Source organism: Rhagoletis zephyria, unplaced genomic scaffold (genome assembly GCF_001687245.7).
Source record: "Rhagoletis zephyria isolate East Lansing unplaced genomic scaffold, Rhagoletis_zephyria_1.1 Rzeph_scaffold_03817, whole genome shotgun sequence".
NCBI lineage: Eukaryota > Metazoa > Arthropoda > Insecta > Diptera > Tephritidae > Rhagoletis > Rhagoletis zephyria.
Window position 1 is genome coordinate 25,256 of NW_016160900.1, and position 19,695 is coordinate 44,950.

The 19,695-nt window shown below is 36.8% G+C and overlaps 1 protein-coding gene across 1 annotated transcript in view; it reads right to left on the bottom strand.

Moving 5' to 3' along the window:
* LOC108369718 (uncharacterized) overlaps positions 1-19,695 on the bottom strand; it is a 46,696-nt gene that overhangs the window by 19,890 nt on the left and 7,111 nt on the right. Inside the window, 2 exon segments of the mRNA XM_017624888.1 lie at positions 7,280-7,411; positions 10,296-10,488. Coding sequence (XP_017480377.1) covers positions 7,280-7,411; positions 10,296-10,488 — 325 coding nt within the window.

Genomic DNA, 19,695 nt, shown 5'->3' on the forward strand with positions numbered 1-19,695 from the left:
ATATTTAATAGGTGGCAACCCTACTCAGAAAAATAATACATTACTGCACCTGTAGAGGCTAAGTTCATTCGCTTGACAGTGACGGTGCAGAACTGATGCCTACGCTTATTATGATTGAATATAGTAATTTTATTAACAGCTGGCAACCCTATTGAAAAAAGAATAAAATATTAGCGCTTATCTAGAGGCTAATACCTTTCATTTGACACCTCAGCTTTTGTAATCCAACGAACGGTGCGGATCTTATATTTTTTTATGCAGGTGGCAAAATTCTAAATATCTATTCTATCGACGCAGAGTATATCAGAGGAAATTTCGTCAATATCCGTTCTGTAGATTCCGAGATTAGATCGACGAGGGGGGAATTTCTCCTATTTCTCGGCCTTGGCCATTTCATTCCAATGGACGCCGACGCTGCAGAACATCGTACAGTGAAAGGCCTCTTTTTAAATCGAACATAGCCTAGTCAACGCTTGGTTTATTATTGTTACACGCTTGATTATAACACAATTAACTGTCATTTGACATTAAAAGGGGCTGACCGTAAGCGCCACGGCACCATATGTATGGATGTACATACATACATATGTACTATGGACATACATATGCTGTGCTATTAGTATGTACTTCCACTGCTACAGCTACAGCTGCTGACTTAGCGTGGCTATCACTTGCCACCGAGAGAAAGTTGAACAAATCAGATGAAAAAAGAGAAATGCATAACGCTAAGCAACCTCGAACACAATTGTAATTGTCATTGGTTATATTTAGTTTGTGGCAGCAACGACTAAAGCAACAAGAATAACGCCGAGCCGCGAAGTTTGGCGAGATATCATGCATGTGCATGCAAAAGTTAAGGCAGCATCTAGACTAACTGCATGCAATCATACACCACAACACCAGCAGCAGCAGCAGCGGTAATCGATTTGCCTTTTGTCGAAGATTTCCACTAAAAAAACAAAAACAAAAAAAAGCAATTGCAGCCTCATTTCCAGGAAGCTCATTCATGCCCCTAAAATAGTAGCCGTGCCGGCTGCAATGCATTTTGATAATCGTACGAGTACACGCAGCATTGCCAAACCGCCTGGCGCCAACTATGGTAATCGCTTTGTGGCAATCGCGCGCATCTCTCTCCATTCTAATATTGGTCATTTGGCTGCTCGATATAGCAGGCTTGATAGCGTTTCAATGAAATGTTTTTGCGCTGGCGATTTACTCGCCAAACTTCACCAAACACCAAACGCCAAACGCCAAATGCCAAATTCCGATTGCCAATAGTCAGCACTGCAAGGTGGTTAACATATGAATGCACGTACATAAATACATTTAAGCGAGTATGTGCATGCATGTGCATGCCACTCCTAAAAATCTATTTCCACTAAAAAGTCCATTTCCATTAAATGCAACTTCACCACCATTATATGCCACAGTGCCCGGCAATTGCAGTCTTGTGGTTAGTATTCATTTTGTTTGGTTTGTTTTTCATCTTTGCTTTCCCAGCTACCTGCTTTTCCAATCTCTATTTCTGGTTAGCGTATAATTTCTTCTACGCCAATTTTTGCTGTAATCGGATGACAGTCAAGTCAACCGGTGTAATGGTACCAACTTCCACTTTCTATTTGTGGCAATTACTGATTTTGCATTTTCTCTGAGTTTTTATTGCCATATATGTATGTATGTACTCGTATTGTTGATGCTGCTGCTGCTGTTGCTGTTGCTGTTCCTTTGACTGTTGAAGTAGCAATTGTTGTTGCTTCTGAGGTTTTAATTCTTGGATAATTAACGTACTGAATGAAGACACTACTGCCCATTGTGGTTCAAACGTGTGATTTATGCCGTTAATGTGGTATGTTGGTGGAGTGATAGAAAGAGCAGAGTCCGCCAGTTAAAAACTAATCTGGTTCATAGAAAAACGAATTTTAAAATAAGAGTGGTCGTCATTTGATTGATTTCGTTCATTGCTTGCATTTTGACAAGACAGGAGTTTGATGTATTTTGTTAGGAATTTCCGTCATCCTTTCTCAAAACTCGTTTTAAGACAAGCCGATTTCGGTGAAGGGACAGCTTCAGTGTCAAAACGCGAAATAACACTAAAGACACTGACACCAGTTTGTCTCCAAAAAAGTTATGACAAGTGTTGCCTTGAGAGGCTTCTAGGTATAAAGTCTGCATCCGCGCACCCTGAGAAACGTGGGGAAGATGCCGCAACCAACGCATGTGAAGCCCTGGGCCACAGCTTTATTGGGTGGTCCAATCCAAGATCATCATCGAAGCGTGCTTCGTCAACTTATCGCTCATTTGCGTCCACGTCGTCACGGAAGAAAATAATGATGTGTTTAACGTTCGCTTCTCCCATCACCATTACTAAAATCACGGCCGGCAATTTAAATTGCAGGCTAGGCAAAGAAAGGATTTTTCGCCCACCATCGGAATTTTCAGCCTTCATGACGAAACAGCTGATATCACACTGCTGTTGATCGACTGGCCTTGAAACATAAAACTCCGCCTGTTATAGAACAGAACCAAGTAACTTTTTTTTTAGTAAAGTGGAGAAAACTAAGGTTTTGTGTAACTAATTTTAGTTTTTTTTTTCATATATTTTTGGGTACCTCATTGCTAGACTGCAGAAAATGAACCCTTAAAATGTGTACCCCAGAACTATAAACAAAATGTATACAAATTTATTTACTTTGCTTGTAGTTAAGTGGTGCGTATTTTTGGGCTTCGTTTTCTGCTTAAGCATCCGACTCTACTTTTTTAGTTTAATTTATGGCTGCTACAAACACGATAGAAAAAGGATAGAGGTACCTAAAAGATTGTTTTTTTTTTTTTTAAGAATTCGAAAGTAGAAAGTACAATAAAGTAGTAGTTACTGGCTTCAGCTCCACCACCGGAGCACTAAGGTCTAACCTAAACAATCTATGAGGCTGCATGAGCTTCTCTAGATCAGAAAACAATTCGATCAAGTTCTGATAGACGGATGGCACGTTTTCAGCGTTTCGTAAGTGAAGTGAAGGCTCGTGGACCAAATATTGACTTGGACCACAGTCTATCTTGCAGTCGCGATAGGCAATCGCATCAGATTATAAAGATCCTGAACGAAAAACCGATATGACGGAGAATGTCGTGCCGCTCAGTGATCTGACACATCGCGGACTATGTGGGACGATATAGTGAGCTGAAGAGAGAAGTGAGAGGGACAATGTAGTAGATGCGCCGCTACCCCACTATGACGAACGTAGGTACGAAGAGCAATTTCGCTACTGAAAAACAACCACGCTGCTGGAGCTGACAAGGTGCACGCATCAGCCTTTATGCAGAACACGGTCAGATTAAAGTATGACCGACGATTAGAATTTAAGTGGGTTCAAGCATGGCGATTCTCAAGATATTAGTCTTCTGAGCGTCAACTATAAGGTTTTATTTAGCGCATTGTGTGAATGGTTAACTGGCACCGTCAACGAACTGATTGAGTAATTTCAGCGTGCCTTTAGTCCTCGTAAATCCACTAAAGACCGGGTATTTAACATCCAACAAATCTCACCGATCTCGTCGAGAGTCCCCAACTATTCAACGATTTTAAAGTAGCCTAAGGAGCAGAAAAGCAACTTCCTCCTTTTTACGGCGGAATAATCAAAAGAAAAAGTTTATTGCTTTTTGGCGAGCTTTAATTTACCGACATTAGGGTGGTACGTTAGGTAGATAAGAACTGCGCATTGATGGGTAAGTTTCTACTATAACTTGTTACTTGAGGTCAATGAACTTTGGAATAAGAGAAATTGTCTCCTCGAAGGCAAGAACATCGACATATCTCGCTTTGAGATGCGACTGTAAAAGCCGTATATATGACGAAGAATGTAAACGGAAACAAAATAGTTTGAAATTGCCTTGCAAAAATACTTTAGATTCGAAGCTGTAAGGCGATATTTTTTTCTGGTGCGGTGTATCTGTATACCACAAAATTGAAGTAATTCCAAAAGATAGCAATTTTTTATTTAATATAAAGCACTATTTAAATCCCATCTAATGAGTTTCCACTACAACCTGTGTTCACTATTCTATGTACATATGCTGATATACACACCCACTTGCTTTACGATCATATGTATGTACATTAGGGGGTCCAAAAATGCATGTGAAAAAGTAAAGTCGAAGTTTTTATGTTCTCACCTCCTAGGATTCTTCTATACCGAAAAAATATACCCTTATTTTTTATTTTGAAATCAAACAATATTTAGAAGTCGCTCATAGCGCACAAAGTTTTCCATTTACTTTATATAGGGAAAAAACTACTCTTCGTAGAATTGGTATAAAATTCTTAAAAATCAATATTTTTCGATCGGAAAACTCGGTTTCAATTCATTCCATTTTTTCATAGTAACTATAGTTTATAGGTCCGCCAAAAACCCCGAAAAATGCAATGGGGGACCATAAAAAATTGGTAGTATTAAAAAATGGTCAAATAAATAATTTGGTATTACTATTGGTAGTCCCCTGATAACAACCTGAGTATTCCGATCGAAAAATATTGTGTTTCAAGAATTCTATGCCATTTCTACGAAAATGTGTTTTTTTTCCCACATAAAATTCATGGAAAACTTTGAGCGCTTTGAGCCACATCTAAATATTTATTGATAAATACGGGTACACTTTTTACGATATGAATTCTAGGGGAACATTAAAATTGCGACTTTACTCTTTTCAGGACAACCTTAATATACATACATTACCCTCACTTAACTCTCAAGATTTTTAATCCGATTATGCTATTGGAAGCTGTTGACTGGCGCCGCACTACACTCGTTTGGAGAACAAGAGCTTCTGCGAAAGTATGCTTACTAACGACCTCTGTAGGAAAAATTAAACTAGAAAAACAAGCAGTACGAAACCAATTAAAATTTTTTGTCGTTATAAAGAGAGAAAGGTAAACACGAACTAGTAACTTAAATTATTGCTTTTCACGTATTTTTTATGATTTTTGCTCTCATCTAAATGCTTAGCGCCCTTCAAAGTGCTTCAACTTAACTATGAACTACATTAAAAAAGGAAAGGAAACAAAAACAATAAAACAGTTGTAAGTATATTCATGTCTGCGAGTGTATCTTTGTTATGACACTATCGCCACTTTCAATCGTGATCTCTATCAATTGAGTGTTAACACCTACTTCAGTTGCAAGAATGGATTGTGTGACATCAGCTGCTTGACTTGATCAGAAGCCAAGTAAAAGGAGTGATGGATGCATGTACATATGTATGAGTGAGTCTTTTTTATTACCTGTAGCGATCGTGGCTGATTTGCAGGAAAGTGTTTTGGTATTTTTATATGTTAATACTCTTTAAATTGTTATTATTTCTAAAGAATTTTTGGGATAAATTAACCTATTAGCTGCATAATTTGTGTAAAATCGCTTTTTAGCACTGACATACAAACATATGCATACATATGGATGCAGTTACACATTCGAGCTTCCATACATAAAATATATGTACATATGCATATATGTAAGCCCTCTCATAAAATAATTAACTTTCTGTTTTTTTTGCTCGTTTTTTTCGCGTCTATTCCACACACCTTTTGCCACACTTCACATCGCTGCTGCTGGTAGGTAATTTGATAGCACTACAATGGCGCATGCGTGAAACACGCAATTTCTTACTTAGCTCCATTTTTGATTGTAATAAAATAACAGTGATAGTTACAGAAATGTCAGAAATTGCTTGAGGCGTTTACAACACGAGTGGTGGTGGTATTTTTAATTTGCGGGTTCACAAATGCATTTTTTTTTTATCGCATTTTTAGCACATATGTCATAACCAGTTGGCCCGTTTCGCCTTTTTTGCTCTCGTTTTTCCCCAATTAAACCTAATTGAATACGAAAGCACTTGCGCAAAGAAGCCAGTGGTGTTCAGACCTATGCTCGCAGTATTGGAAAGTTTATCAAGCTTTCAATCACATTTTGAGTATGTTAAGTAGAAGCGATAAACTTTTTAAAACTTAAACAAACGCACAAAATCTTCTTCTATTAGTTTTGCCATCAGTGTTGTTACTTGAAAGAACAACACATCCACCTGCGTCTACATAGTATACTCTGATAGCGAGGCGGCCCTTTTTGCTTTGAAAACTTACGAGGTCCCGTCAAAACTGGTGTAGAATTCCTCTCTAAACACTGATCACATCCAAAAACTGGGTTTAGCTCATGAAGTGACAGACAATCACGGCAGGGAAAGAGGCTGAGCAGGGATTCATAGGCCCAGGACCCTTCATCGTTGTAGCATTGTGCTCCGTTGGGTAAAATTACTACATCTAGAGGACGAAACAAGCGCTTAATTACTGAGCAAGGGAATGAAGTAGTTGGCAAAAACGTGAGTGCAGGTTGTGTAGGAAACGGCAGAGCATATTAAGTTCTACTGTGATGTGCTTATTACTCAGGCACGGATTTCGGTTTCTAAGAGCAATGTGCCTTAAAGCACATGACCTATATCGACATTCAAAAAGCACGTGAGTTTCCTTAACGATACTTGATTCAAAGAGGACTTGCAACCACAAAGAGGTTTGTTACTATAAATCGTTGTCGGAAACTAGTTAGCCTTCTCCGAAAAATAATCTAATATAATTTATAATATCCGGCAATTTCTAAAACCCAATAAAATTAAGCAGGCTTACGTTAATTCAGAATATTGCAGATAGGTTTTTAAATGAGGTAAACAGGCTAGAGTGGTCACATTATTTTCATAAGAAATATATAAGTTGTTTTTACGGAACGAGGGGGCTTGGGAAGGCCAACACTGTAAGGACTGTTCTAAGGCTTGCGACCGCGTGGTGAGAGGTGTGTACTAGCAAAGGACCCAGGTTCGTTTCCTGATCCTACCAACATCTAAAAATCTTTCTCTATTCGGGGTGATTCCTCGGCAGACAATGGAAAACACCGAAATGTATTTCAGTCATAAAAAAATTTCTCATAAAAAACGATCAGCCGTCCTTAGTTCAGTCAATTTTTGTTTTGGTTATGAGATCCATAGCAGAGTTTCGTAGTAAAAGTAGTGACGACAAAATAAGTATGCAATTTTCGTTGCCAAAACTAAATTTATTAGTTAACAACAAAATACAACAAAATCTCTTGTAGAATAGATTTGAATAGATTCCACCAAATGTAAAAATTTTTGTTAAGAAAAAAAAACTAAATATGTATATGTACTATCAATATTCTGCTCTGCTTTTTTGTACTCTAGTAGTTGGATATGATATTCGAATGATGTTTAGCATTCTCTGCATACTTACGTCCAAGACAGGTATGCTTGCGGAACTGCAGGAAACCCTCAACACAGCGACAGGCGCCATCCAAGCAGCTGCTGTTGGCCACCTTCATTGTGCATTGGTCATTCAGAACGCAGTCGCCACCCAGAAGTTGTGCTGTAAGAAATAGAAAAAGTGAACAAAAATATCAAGCAATAATTAATGAATGGTGTTTATTAAAAGATTAAACATGAAAAAGTAATGTGATACCCAGAATGTGACCACATACATACATACTAAAATTAATCACCTTATGTATTATACATATATACATACATACGTATGTATGTACGTATTGGTATTGGTAAAAAATACCAGTTAATTAACTGATATTCGCTAAAGTGGTGGCCTACCAGTTCGACAATTTCGAACCACTTATGCGATCAGCGACATCTGCCTTTGAATTGCCAAAGCCAAACTGAAACTCTGTTAATTGCTTTCTTCACAAATGTCGGCTGTGGGATCGCCCGAAGACTACTGCTATAGTTCTGAGATGGCAGGTTCGAATCCTCTTGTAGTGTTTCAATTTAACTATAAATTACAATTTGGTAAATTTGGATAATTTTATTTGGAGAAAAACCTAAATACGTATGTAATTCCATTAAAATGAAAAAAAATAAATAAAAAGAAAACTATTTTCGAAATTACAATGAAAAACATAAAGTAAAAAACCTAAAAAAAGTACTTGGAAAAAAAAATCTGCTCCCCGAGGATCCAAACCAGTGCTTTGCTCTGTCGGCCATTGCGCCCACCCCGCCAACTCGTAGGATGCTACAGTAGTTGCTGATGCATAGCCAAACAACTGACATTTCCTTGGAAATCGCCATATTAAAAATACCAATCGCTAGCATGGAAAAAGGATGGAAAACGAAACGGTTGAACTAAAAATCGAACAGGTGATATTTTGGTTCACATCTAACTAGTCTCTTGTCGCGCAGGGTGTGTATATGCAAATGCTAGAAGCACATAGATGCTGGCCATGTAGCAAACACATTGCATTTAAAGTGTGTTGAGAAACATTTCGAAAGTAAATAGAAATTTTGGTAGTGCCCACAAAGGTGTGTCAGCCACGCTTTCCGCTAGATGCTGTATGGAGGCTAGATGCACTCGAATTGCATGCAACACGCAACTTATGAATGTGTACGCTTGACGACAAGAAAAGCAACATACATACATACATATACTATTTATGTGCACGGTCAGTGAGAAAATCACACATGTGCCTTTGACAAATAGGGGGGAAAGAAAAGCAAAACTCCGAGGGCCAACTTGGAATGACAGCAATGCAACATTGTTGGATCTGAGAGCAAAGAATCTAACGAAACAACAGCTATGCTAACAATCAAAGTAAACATGTGTATGTGTATGTATATAAATATTTGTGAATTTTTCTTCAATGCAAACATTTTCAATATGTGTGCATGTACCATATTTACATATACATACATATGTATACATATATATATATAAATAGATATAAATAACTGTGTTGAGCATATTTAACAAATCCGTAGAAGAATGTATCAAATGCTCAAAAAGAAAGTCTTAACTTCACTTACAACTTTAGAGAGTTATAGTTCATTTCCACCAAGCCTTAACGGTAATGTATGCCTAACTATTGTAAAATGAGATTACAACTCGAAGGATGTAATCGCTCATTATAATTAATAAGCAAACCAAAGACAAAAAGCAAAAAAGTGAGAAATAAACCTTTCCCATCACCCCATGTTCAAATTCTTGGAAACTGAGCTGAGCTTTTAATTGCATTCAAGCTTTTGGTGGAAATGGGCTATTATTCTCATGGCAAAGATTTTTTTATTTATTTTTATATTCAATAATATCATATGGATTTCTGCATGTTAACAAAAACTACATACAGCTGCATCATTAATATCAAGAAGATAGTGAAGCCACCGTTCGGTAGTTATGTACACTGACAATCATCATTAATCGTCTTACTGTTGCTGCAGCTGTAACTGTTAGTGTGGCTGTTGCAAGCAAACTAAAAAACAAAAAAACAAAAAAAAACGGGTCAAATACCCGTCCATGTACAGGTAAACAAAGTACGCCTTTTCTGGCAATCAGATACAAACAACAATCAGAAACGAAAACTACGCGAATGTCATCCGATCAAGGAATTCGCTGATGCTGCTGCCAAAGACCAAAGTCAAAGACAACAATAACAGCAACAATAATCGCATCACTGACAAAAATGCAACAATCGACAACATCGAACGCACGAATGCAATGGATGAATGTAAGCGATGTTGCTGCAACATTTCTTCATTGCTGCATGAAAATTGAGGACACACGCCAAGTGGTGTACATTATTCGTTGATGTATGCATGTATGTATGTATGTATGTTTAAACACATTTTTGTTACATATCAGCTGAATGCATCCATATACATATATATGTGTTTATGTTGTATGCATGTGTTGCACAGGTAGCTTACTATGAATGGGAAAAAGTCATAATATTGCATGCACTTGAGTGCTTACATACGTCTGTACATATGTAAATATGTATATGTAGTTGTGTATCTACATACACATATTCCTGCTGCATGATTTACATTGACTACTCAGAGGTAGAAAAAATAAATATTTGCCACATTAGGCCTAGCAACAGCGGCATGGCCATGCAACATCCACTGGCATTTCATACATACATACATATGTACATACATTTGTATTTCTATGCGACTGCATTTGCTGTTTGATTGGCTTTTTGATGTCAGCTTCGGAAATGCTTTAGAAATGCATGGCTTGAAGCGTGTGCTCAAATGCACTTACATATGTACATATGTATGATGCATGCGAGTGTGTGCGTATGTGCGTATGATTGACTGCTTGACTGATTTTGTGGCTGGCTGCCTAGCTGCCATTAGAGGGGTCAAGTGTTGTTGGCCACTTAAAGCGCATGTGTTTACTTAAGTAGGTATGTATAAATATTTGCTTGTGCATAAATAGTTATTAACCTGTTAGCCTGGGTACTTACATGATAGACAGCTGGTGGCATTGTATTGCACATAGTAGGGTGCACACTCGCAATAGCCACTCGCCGAACAGGCGCTACCCTTAATGAAATCCGTGCAATCCATATCATGTTGGCACCTGGAGCCCAATCTCGGTTCGCGTGGCTGCTGTGCTTCTATTTGTAGCGCACAATTCACCACCAGAATAAGAAATATCTGTAATGAAAAAAAAGAGTGGTTAAATAATGGAATTTTAAAATTATCAAGGTAACATGATTCTGTTTTGCTATAAACTACATAAATACATTCACTTAATCACTACAACTTCATATTGCAATATGTAATAGAAAATAAAACACTTTGTGTGACAGAATATATTAATCATTTAGTAACGCAAGAACAACCAGCAGCTTCCCTACTATTTTTTCCAAACTCTACCTTTGAGAGCAATCTTCAAAAAACCAATACATATGAATAACTGCTACGATGAGGAATGTTACGACGCCGCAAAGAAAAAATATATCACCTCCACGACCGTGACTTTTAAATAATGGCCGATAGTTAAAATGCAAAATATGCATAAAAAACTGGTGGTTGTGGTGAAAGGGAACGATATACTCTGTTATGGAAAGGCCTGGTAGGTAGGTAGGATCTTGGAATCATTTGGCATTTCCGATGGTCATTGGCACGAATAAGTGCTAGCTAGATCTACGGTGTTAATCCTATAAAGGTCACTCCGGCCTTAGACTATTTGTAAGGTTTAGTACTTTGTAGAAAGTCTTATTCCAGATTCTTTATAGAAACGACATTCCTTCTCCAAGTTGAATAAGTGCAATACAACTTATAAGTGGGCAATCACATAGTAGTATATGTAAGCTCAGAAGGTGCCATTTTACAACGATCAAATGTCCATGACTTTTCTTAGAACCTCCCAATTAACGTTAAAGAGTCGTTCAAAACCGCCAATCGACCAATTGCAAAACCGCCTATCTTACGACACTCAAATTTTACAGGAGAGCGAAAAAACGTTTTTTCTTTAAAAGCATTGCCTTGATAGGCGATATTTTCTCTAGCTATTATTTTACAAATCTGTTGTTTTAAAAACGATTTTACGATTCTTATGCATAAATCTCGATGCCTGGAGTTCAGGGTTACCAAATATCATTTTTGTCACAATGGCGATTTAGGTCGATGGGCGGTTTTGCAAAAACATTGACGATATTTTGTCTTACTGCAACTTCAGCGTTCTCTCAACTTTTTAAAAGCTTTGCATTTCACGAGAGCAGACACCCTTTCGTTGCTTCCCGATTTTCACCTGGAACCCCCTGTCAGGCGTTGCAAATTTGTCTAGTAAACTTTTTAAATTGTTGCTTGGCCTTGATACCTTTTTTATGTGTGTCTAAAGCTCGTAATGCTGTCTGGATGTCCGACATGATGCTTACTCTTTTAGGAACACATTTGGCAGTGCCAGGGCATTCCAACAATCTTCTTCTTTTTAGTTAGTATGGCTTGAGGGAATTTGATTTGGTTTAGTTCTGCACGAAAACAAAATGCAATGTCTAGAACGTTCCCACATAAGAGCCAATGGGACAAAAGTTTTGAGAGCAGTTTGAACGGAAACAAAATGAGAAAAAACGGTATGGGAACGTTTCTGTAAAGTACAAAACGCGAATAAAACTCACGGGAACGTTCTCAAGAAGAACCGAATGAGAACGAAACTTTAGCGAACATTTCCAATGAGAACAAAATAAGAACGAAAAACTCGATATTGTTTTCAAGGAGGTTGAAATAAGAACAAAGTCTGGGGAATGTTCTGCTAGAGAACAAAAGTTTTGAGAACTTAACGTTAAGAATGAGAGAGACGCCTGCGTCGCGGGAGGAAAAAACACTTTAGTGAGAACCACGATTATTTATTCTAAGCTAGAGGAAAACTGGATCATTTAAACTTCCAGGTCGTTCATCATTAGGGTGAACTATCCATTTATGGCACAATTTTCCATTTTTTGTACAAGATAAGTTCGTGTCTTAAGTCTTTCGTTTACTTTATTTGCATAATTATATTTCAGTTCTTTTTTCATTAATTTTAATATTCAAATATTTCAAACTAATGCAACGTTATGAGACAAATTTTGTTATTGTTTCCATTCTTTGCGAATAAATCAGGGAATATTTTAGTTCCCAAATTGTTCTTCGAGTGAAAATTCCTTAGTGAGAGCAAACAACTAGATAGACCTTCTGAGATTGAGGCCAACATCAGTTTTGCCCACCTGCATCCGCTCGATACCTTCCAGTCATTGCTGAGCGAAATATTCACCCACTTTCTGATGGTTGATTCGATGGCCGAAAGTAGGTGTGCTAAAACTGGTTGCGGACCGAGGAATGCCTGGTCTGAGCCAATTCTGGCCAAATGGTCAGATGTCTCATTAACAGGTACTCCTGAATGACCTGGCAGCCAGAGTAAAGCAAGCTCGTTATGTTTCCCATCATAATTTAGTCGATACTTGCATTGCCGAGCTAGTTGGGGAGTAGTTAGAGGACTGGCGAATGCCTTAAGTGCAGCTTAGTTGTCACTGCAGACACGTAAACTCCTTTCCCTCCACCAATGTTCCACCCCTGGGGGTCCACCTGGACCACTTTGGGAATCACTGCTCTAAAGGTAGGTTCGCTTCGATGTTGGTGAGCAGTAATTTTTTCTTGATAAATTTCATGAAGTGTGTTGCAACTAATGAATATTTTTTCAAATTTATTACTCGTAAATAATATTATTAACAAAGATAAATGGTCTAATATCTAGCCCATATGAATAGGTCATTCAATTTGGGAATATGTTCTTTCATTGTTCCCCGCCTAATCCTTTGTTTCGCAATTTTCTTTGTATCGCAGAACTAATTTCGTAAAATTAATGTTATTAAAGCCACGTTTTTAAACGGCAACACAAACAAAGTCAAAAGCATTCTTACCTATTTAGCTTCCCTAGCTTACTTAGCATGTCAGACAACTGCTTTTGTGTTGCTAATTATACGAATATGTTCGTCTGTATGTATGTATGTATATAAATTGGCTTTCGATTTTATGAATGAAATGCTGCTTTGTTTTTTTTTTGCTTTTCGAACAACAGCAAATTACTATGTATAAAATAGAGTAACACAATAACAGGGCAAATTAACGGTAATGGGCCACGCCCCAAAAGCAGCAAAAACAGCAACAATAACAATGCAGTTTTTGTTGAATGAAGTCAAGAACAAAAAGGTAGCACATCAATGAGGTGGCGGCAACAACTGTGACGACAATAACCAACCGGCATGCTGCTGTTGTTCTCCTACAGTTTGCTATTTGTAGATGCCTGTTAACCGGGTTGTGAGTCTTATAATTGGAGCTACGTATACACAAATATGAGCTTACATGCATGTGTGCATGCACGTATCCATCTCTAGCTCCATCTGCTACTCGTATGTACATTAGGGTGGCCCAAAATGCATGTAGAAAAAGTAAAGTCGGAATTTGTATGCTCTCACCCCCTAGGATGGTTTTATACCGAAAAAAAGTATACCCTTATTATAATTTTTTTTTTTGAAATCAAAAAATATTTAGAGGTCGCTCAAAGCGCCCAAGATTTTCCATGTATTTTATATGGAGAAAAAACAATTTTTCGTAGACATGGTATAGAATAGTTAAAAATCAATATTTTTCTACCAGAAAACTCTGTTTATCTGCAGGAGATTCCCAATAATAATAATACCCAATTGTTTACTTAACCATTTTTTCATCGCAACTATATTTAATTTATAGGTCCGCCAAAAACCTACAAAAACCCCGAAAAATGCAATGGGGCGACCAATGAAAAATCGTTAGTATTAAAAAATGGTTAAATAAACAATTGGGTAATATTTGTGAAAGTCTCCTGAAGAGAACGAGAGTTTTGCGATCGAAAAGTATTGATTTTCAAGAATTTTATACCAGTTCTACGAAAAGTTTTATTTTTCCCATATAAAAATACATTGAAAATTTTGAGCGCTTTGAGAGACCTTCAAATATTTTTTGATTTCAAAATAAAAAAATAGGGGTATACTTTTTTTCGATATAGAAAAATCCTAGGGGGTGAGAGCATTACAATTCCGACTTTACTGTTTTTGGACCACCCTAATATGCATACATATGTATGTAAGAGTAAATAGCTATCTTTGTGTTCTACGTTCCGCTGCTTGGTGGCTTGGCTTAAGCTATAATTACGTAAATTCAATCAACCCACCAGTTGTTCAGTTAGACATACAAACAATTTGCACGGCAACTAGAAATTTTTATAAATATGACTTGAATGAAACGAAAATCTAAGAGAAGCTTAGTTGCGAAAAACGTCATCCAACGGGCATTGAACTCGCATCACTTGTGCACTTGCTTAGCCAAGAGCATTCACAAGTATTCATACATACATCCATATGTATGTGTGTGTATATAGTAATCTTCGCACGTACGGGAATTTTAATTTACTAATTCTATTTTGTTCTAAGTCGTTTGTTCGCTCCATTTAAATTACAGCAGCAACATTTACAAAGTGGCAGCTAACCGGCAGCCACTTTAGCCAGCCACTTATACGTGTTGCGCATGTGCAACACCTTAAATCGCTCACCGGCAGTTAGTTTTTTAGTGCATGCATACATTGTATGCAATACACATACATACATATGTACACACATCCACTCACATTCATATGCAAATTTGCTGTGGCACTATGTATGTATAAATGTGATCGCCTCATAAATTCTCACGCCGCTTCCGAGCCGTAGGCCAACAAACATATTCGTATGTATGTACAGATGTGCATAGGCAGTAGTGTATTTATGTATGTATGCAATTATATATGTAAACTCCAACCTGGCGCTGCGCAGACGCAGTCAGTCAGTTGCTTAAGTCGTTGCGTAACATTGTACCGTTCGCTTGCTTTTAGCAACCTGATAATCTAATTAAATCCAACTTAAAATTTATGGTTACTAATTAACATTGATTGAAATACATACTAGTGTACGGATATATGAATCATGCCGACAAGTTAAAGCAGTAATAAAATTATATTAAGTAATATTAATGGTAGCTAAATGCCAGCGTGAATTATAGCCCGCTAGTAATCGAGTTGTTCGAGATACTCGGAACAAAATGTGTAAAGGCAGTGTGTAGGAATGTACTATGTATGTATATAAATACAGTATTCCCCTTTTAATTGGGACCAAGCAAGTGGATAATTAAAAAAAAACGCGATTTTTTGTTATTGACGCATGATTTTCCACATTTTTGAAAAAATATATAAACCCTTGACGAAGGAGGTTTCTAAAGGGTCACTTTTTAAATAATAGTTTTATTGAAATTTTGAATGTAGTTTTTTCTAAATATTGTATTAAGGAGAAAATTCGCCACTTAGTTATAAATCCTTTTTATACAGTGGCTATTTTTGAAAATTAGCCAGATTGCATTAGTTTCCAAATTTTTCTGCTGAAAAGTTAAAAGGAGCAGTCTTTCGTTTTCTCTCTTTATTGAGTTTCTCTTTCTGCGTTTAAAAAAATTTTGCGAAAAAAGATGCTTATAAAAAACTTTGGCGACGTATGTTAAGAGTCTTTGACGCTGAAATTTTTTATGCGTCTTTTTTCGCCGTCAACTTTTGAGCTCGCGCCTTTATTCGTGTCTAGTGACGAATTGTTTTATTTGAACTTATTTGGAAAGTAAAGGAAAAAAAATGTTTCACTTAAATGGCTTTTGTGATACCGGCAGTAAATAAATACGGCCAACAATTTAAAAGCTTTTTCAAATTTAATTTTTAAGAAAAAAGTTAAATAAAGGTCATGTCAGGATTTTGTATTTTTCTTACCGAAAAAAATTGAATATAAATATCAGCATAGATCTTAAACGTACTAACTCTTTTTTTACACAAACTCGATTTCAATATATCGCTCACACACAACGATTTCGACCGCCTGCTATACAACACAAACGACAACGCTATTTGATTTGAAGTTGTCTTTATCAAATACCAAGAACAACAAACTTATTTTTCTAGGTAGGAAATATTTATGACTTTTTACCAAAAAAAACTTATCAAGTGGCCTTAAATGCACGGGCCGCTTCATTAGATAGTTTGCGTTTTGGTCGAGTTATTGGCAAGGAATCATTTAAGCGGTAGTCAGTCAAAAGGGATACTGTACCTAAATATGAGCAACTAAAAACAGGCTTCATTATAGTCCAGCTCTGCGCGCTCGGAGAAGTGGCACGAATGGACACAAACGCTTCAGCACTGAAATTATTCTGCTGTAGCAGAGGAAGACAGAGGTTTCCTCTGCGATGGAAAGCCCAGGAGGAGAGGGACTTCGCTTCACTTGGTAATTCCATTTGGCATCAGTTGGCATAGAATGGAATCGAATGAAGAACTTCATCGGACTTCACAATATCACAGGTGGTGGCGGCTTTGAAAAGGATACTGGTTTACCTCGTTGTACACTTAGGTCTTTTTTTGTGCTGTACATGCGTTCCTCAGAAAGCCGCATAAAATAATCCGCATAAGAAAGTTCTTTACTTTCATACAAAAACAGGTGATGCCTTCAAGCATTTTCAAAGCCCGCATAAATTCCGTTACTCCATCTAAAAAAATCTAAAAAACCGCATAAAAAAATCCAGGCAGGCAATATTAAGAGAAAAATTCTAAAATTTATTTCTTTACTTCAACACTATTATTCCATGTAAAACTCAACATTAATGAAATATAAATAAAATTTGATCTGTATTTTAACCAAAAACAAAAAAAAATACCACAATAAGTATATGAATTATGTAAAAATTTAAAGACAATTTATTTATCAGAAGCACTGTCTATTACACACTGAAAAAAAGTAATAAAAACTCTCAAAAAAGAAAAATCGCTACAGCGAGAAAATGGTTTGAAAAACCTTATAAATAAAAACAAACCGCGTAAAAAGAGAGTATTTGTGCCACCACACTATAAGGCGAAATAGAATGTGGACTTGTAGCATTTACATACATTTTTACTTTACACTTTAAAAGGGTTTATCATTATAATTGTTCATATACTCTAAATATAAATTTGCAGCCGGTTTCACCAGCAGCTTAAATGGAAAATGATTTTTTATTCTCTGTCAATTTCCATAACAAATTCAAAAAATTAAAATCATTTTTCACTTAAATTGCTTTCGTGAAATTGGCTTTTAACGCTTTATTTTTCAGTGTTCGTCATAGAAATGCACATTTTGAAAGATTTCGTACTGCTAACATCTTTATTGATGGCTAATTGATATTTGCATTAAAACTAATTTAATCATCCCCATCCAAAGCTGTCAATAAATCGTCGCTATTATACGAAATGATTCGCATCAGGTTAATTAAGTGATTAAATAAACTAAGCGCTAATCAAATAATTTGTTTTGATTTCTCTAAATCTCTGATATTTTATATCTCTACACACTCAAGCAGTTATAATTTATAACTAAATCACTTAATCACTTTGTTTTATTGCATACACTTAAGTGCTTATATCGATCAGTAACGATGGCTTGGCTTGTGTGTTCTCGTTTTTATGTGAAACATTCGTTTTTAATTAGACTTAAAATGATTTTCACGAGATAAGCAAATTAAAAGTAGCACAAATTGTAGCACGGAATATTTTTATAAAATTAAACGTTTCTGTAACAGTTTAAGAGCGTTGTAATCTGCTGTCGGTGTCGGAATTATAAATGCTTTTTAGAGTATATGTATCACGCACGTGTGTTACGTGCTGATCAAGCGCCGTCGTCGTTGTTCATTCATTAATATTTTGTACAACTGCTCGTTGTGGCTGCAAACCCAAAACCTATACATACACACACACATATGTAAGTATATGTAATACTCTCTCGGACCGGCAATTTCCAGCTTTACCTAATTCTTGTCATTATTATTCATTTATTCGGACACTTTTGAAAGCGCAGGTTGACCCAATAAAACCTGTGGCGACAAAATATTTGTTTACTTATTTTTTTTGTTGCCACCTGGCCGCTTGGTTGCTTTCAAAAATAAATACCTTTTTTCTCTTTTTTTTTTTAATTCCACTCAGATATCTCTTAAATTACCAAATTATCCACACTTTTTTGTTCGTTTTATTGTGCTTCCATTTCAGAAATCTATTTACCCACATTTAACTCTTTGGAGTGGCACTTTTGAATGGTAAACAAGTATTTTTTTACTGTCTTTGTATTAAAAACAAACACTGCCGTGGTAAAAAAAAATTGTTTGAGTAAGCGATTTTTTCTGAAAATATCTTTCCATAAGTTATTAGTTACTTATTATATTGATATTTATTAAATCTAAAATTATTAGCAATTCACTAGCCTAGAAATTGTTGCTACGCGAATTTATGAAAATATAAAATAATAGTTTAAAAATCTAAGGATGCGTTTTTATTACAAGGTGGACTAAAAAGCAAAAACTAGTTTATAGATTTAAAAGTTTCATCTAACAGAAACTTTTTAAACCGGCTTAAAATAGAATTAAAGTAATTAAAAAACAAAATTAACTTTAATGAAAAACAAAACGTGGAATGCTTGATGCCAGTTGTTTTGAATATTTTTAAGGGGCTCCGACATAACTTCCAAGGAACCGTGTCGTAAGTTTCATAAGTGTCATAAGTAAGGTCTTTCCCAATTCTGACGGAGCTGGTGGTATTGCTCAACGTCGCTTTAACTACCGTCGTATTAGTTTGACGGGGATGACAAGTTCAGACATAGCGGCGTATAGGCAACTCCTTTTAGTGCTGTCGGAAGCTGCTTTAAGTCGACAAATAGGTGGTAAGTGTCGAGCCTTTTCTCGCGGGTCTTTTACAAGATTTGGCATATTGTGAATACCTAGTGTATGGTGGATTGGCCAGGTCTAAAGCCACACTGATAAGGTCCAATCAGTTCATTGACGGTGGGCTTCAGTGTTTCACACAATACGCTCGGTAGGACCTTGCAACCTGTGCTTACAAAGCTAATCCCGCGGTAGTTGGCGTGGATGGCGGGGTCGGCTTTTATTGTGGATTAGGCAGAGCACACTTAAATTCCAGTCGTCGGGCATGCGTTCATCTGGCCATATTCTGCACAAGTGTTGATGCATGCACCTTATCAACTCCTCGCCACCGTACTTGAATAGCTCAGCTGACAGGCTGCCAGCTCCAGCAGTTTTGTTCTTTTTCAGCCGCGTTATTGCTATTCGTACCTCGCCATAGTCAGGCAGAGGAACATCGACTCCGTCATCATCGCTGGGGGATCGGGTTTTTTTTCTCCACAACTTTGTGTGCTGCTACCATTCAATTAAATAAGGCGGAAAAGTGTTCCGTCCATAATTTAAGTACGTTGTGAACATGGTTCTGAAATTTTATCGCTCCTATTAATTAATACCTAACGGTTAGTT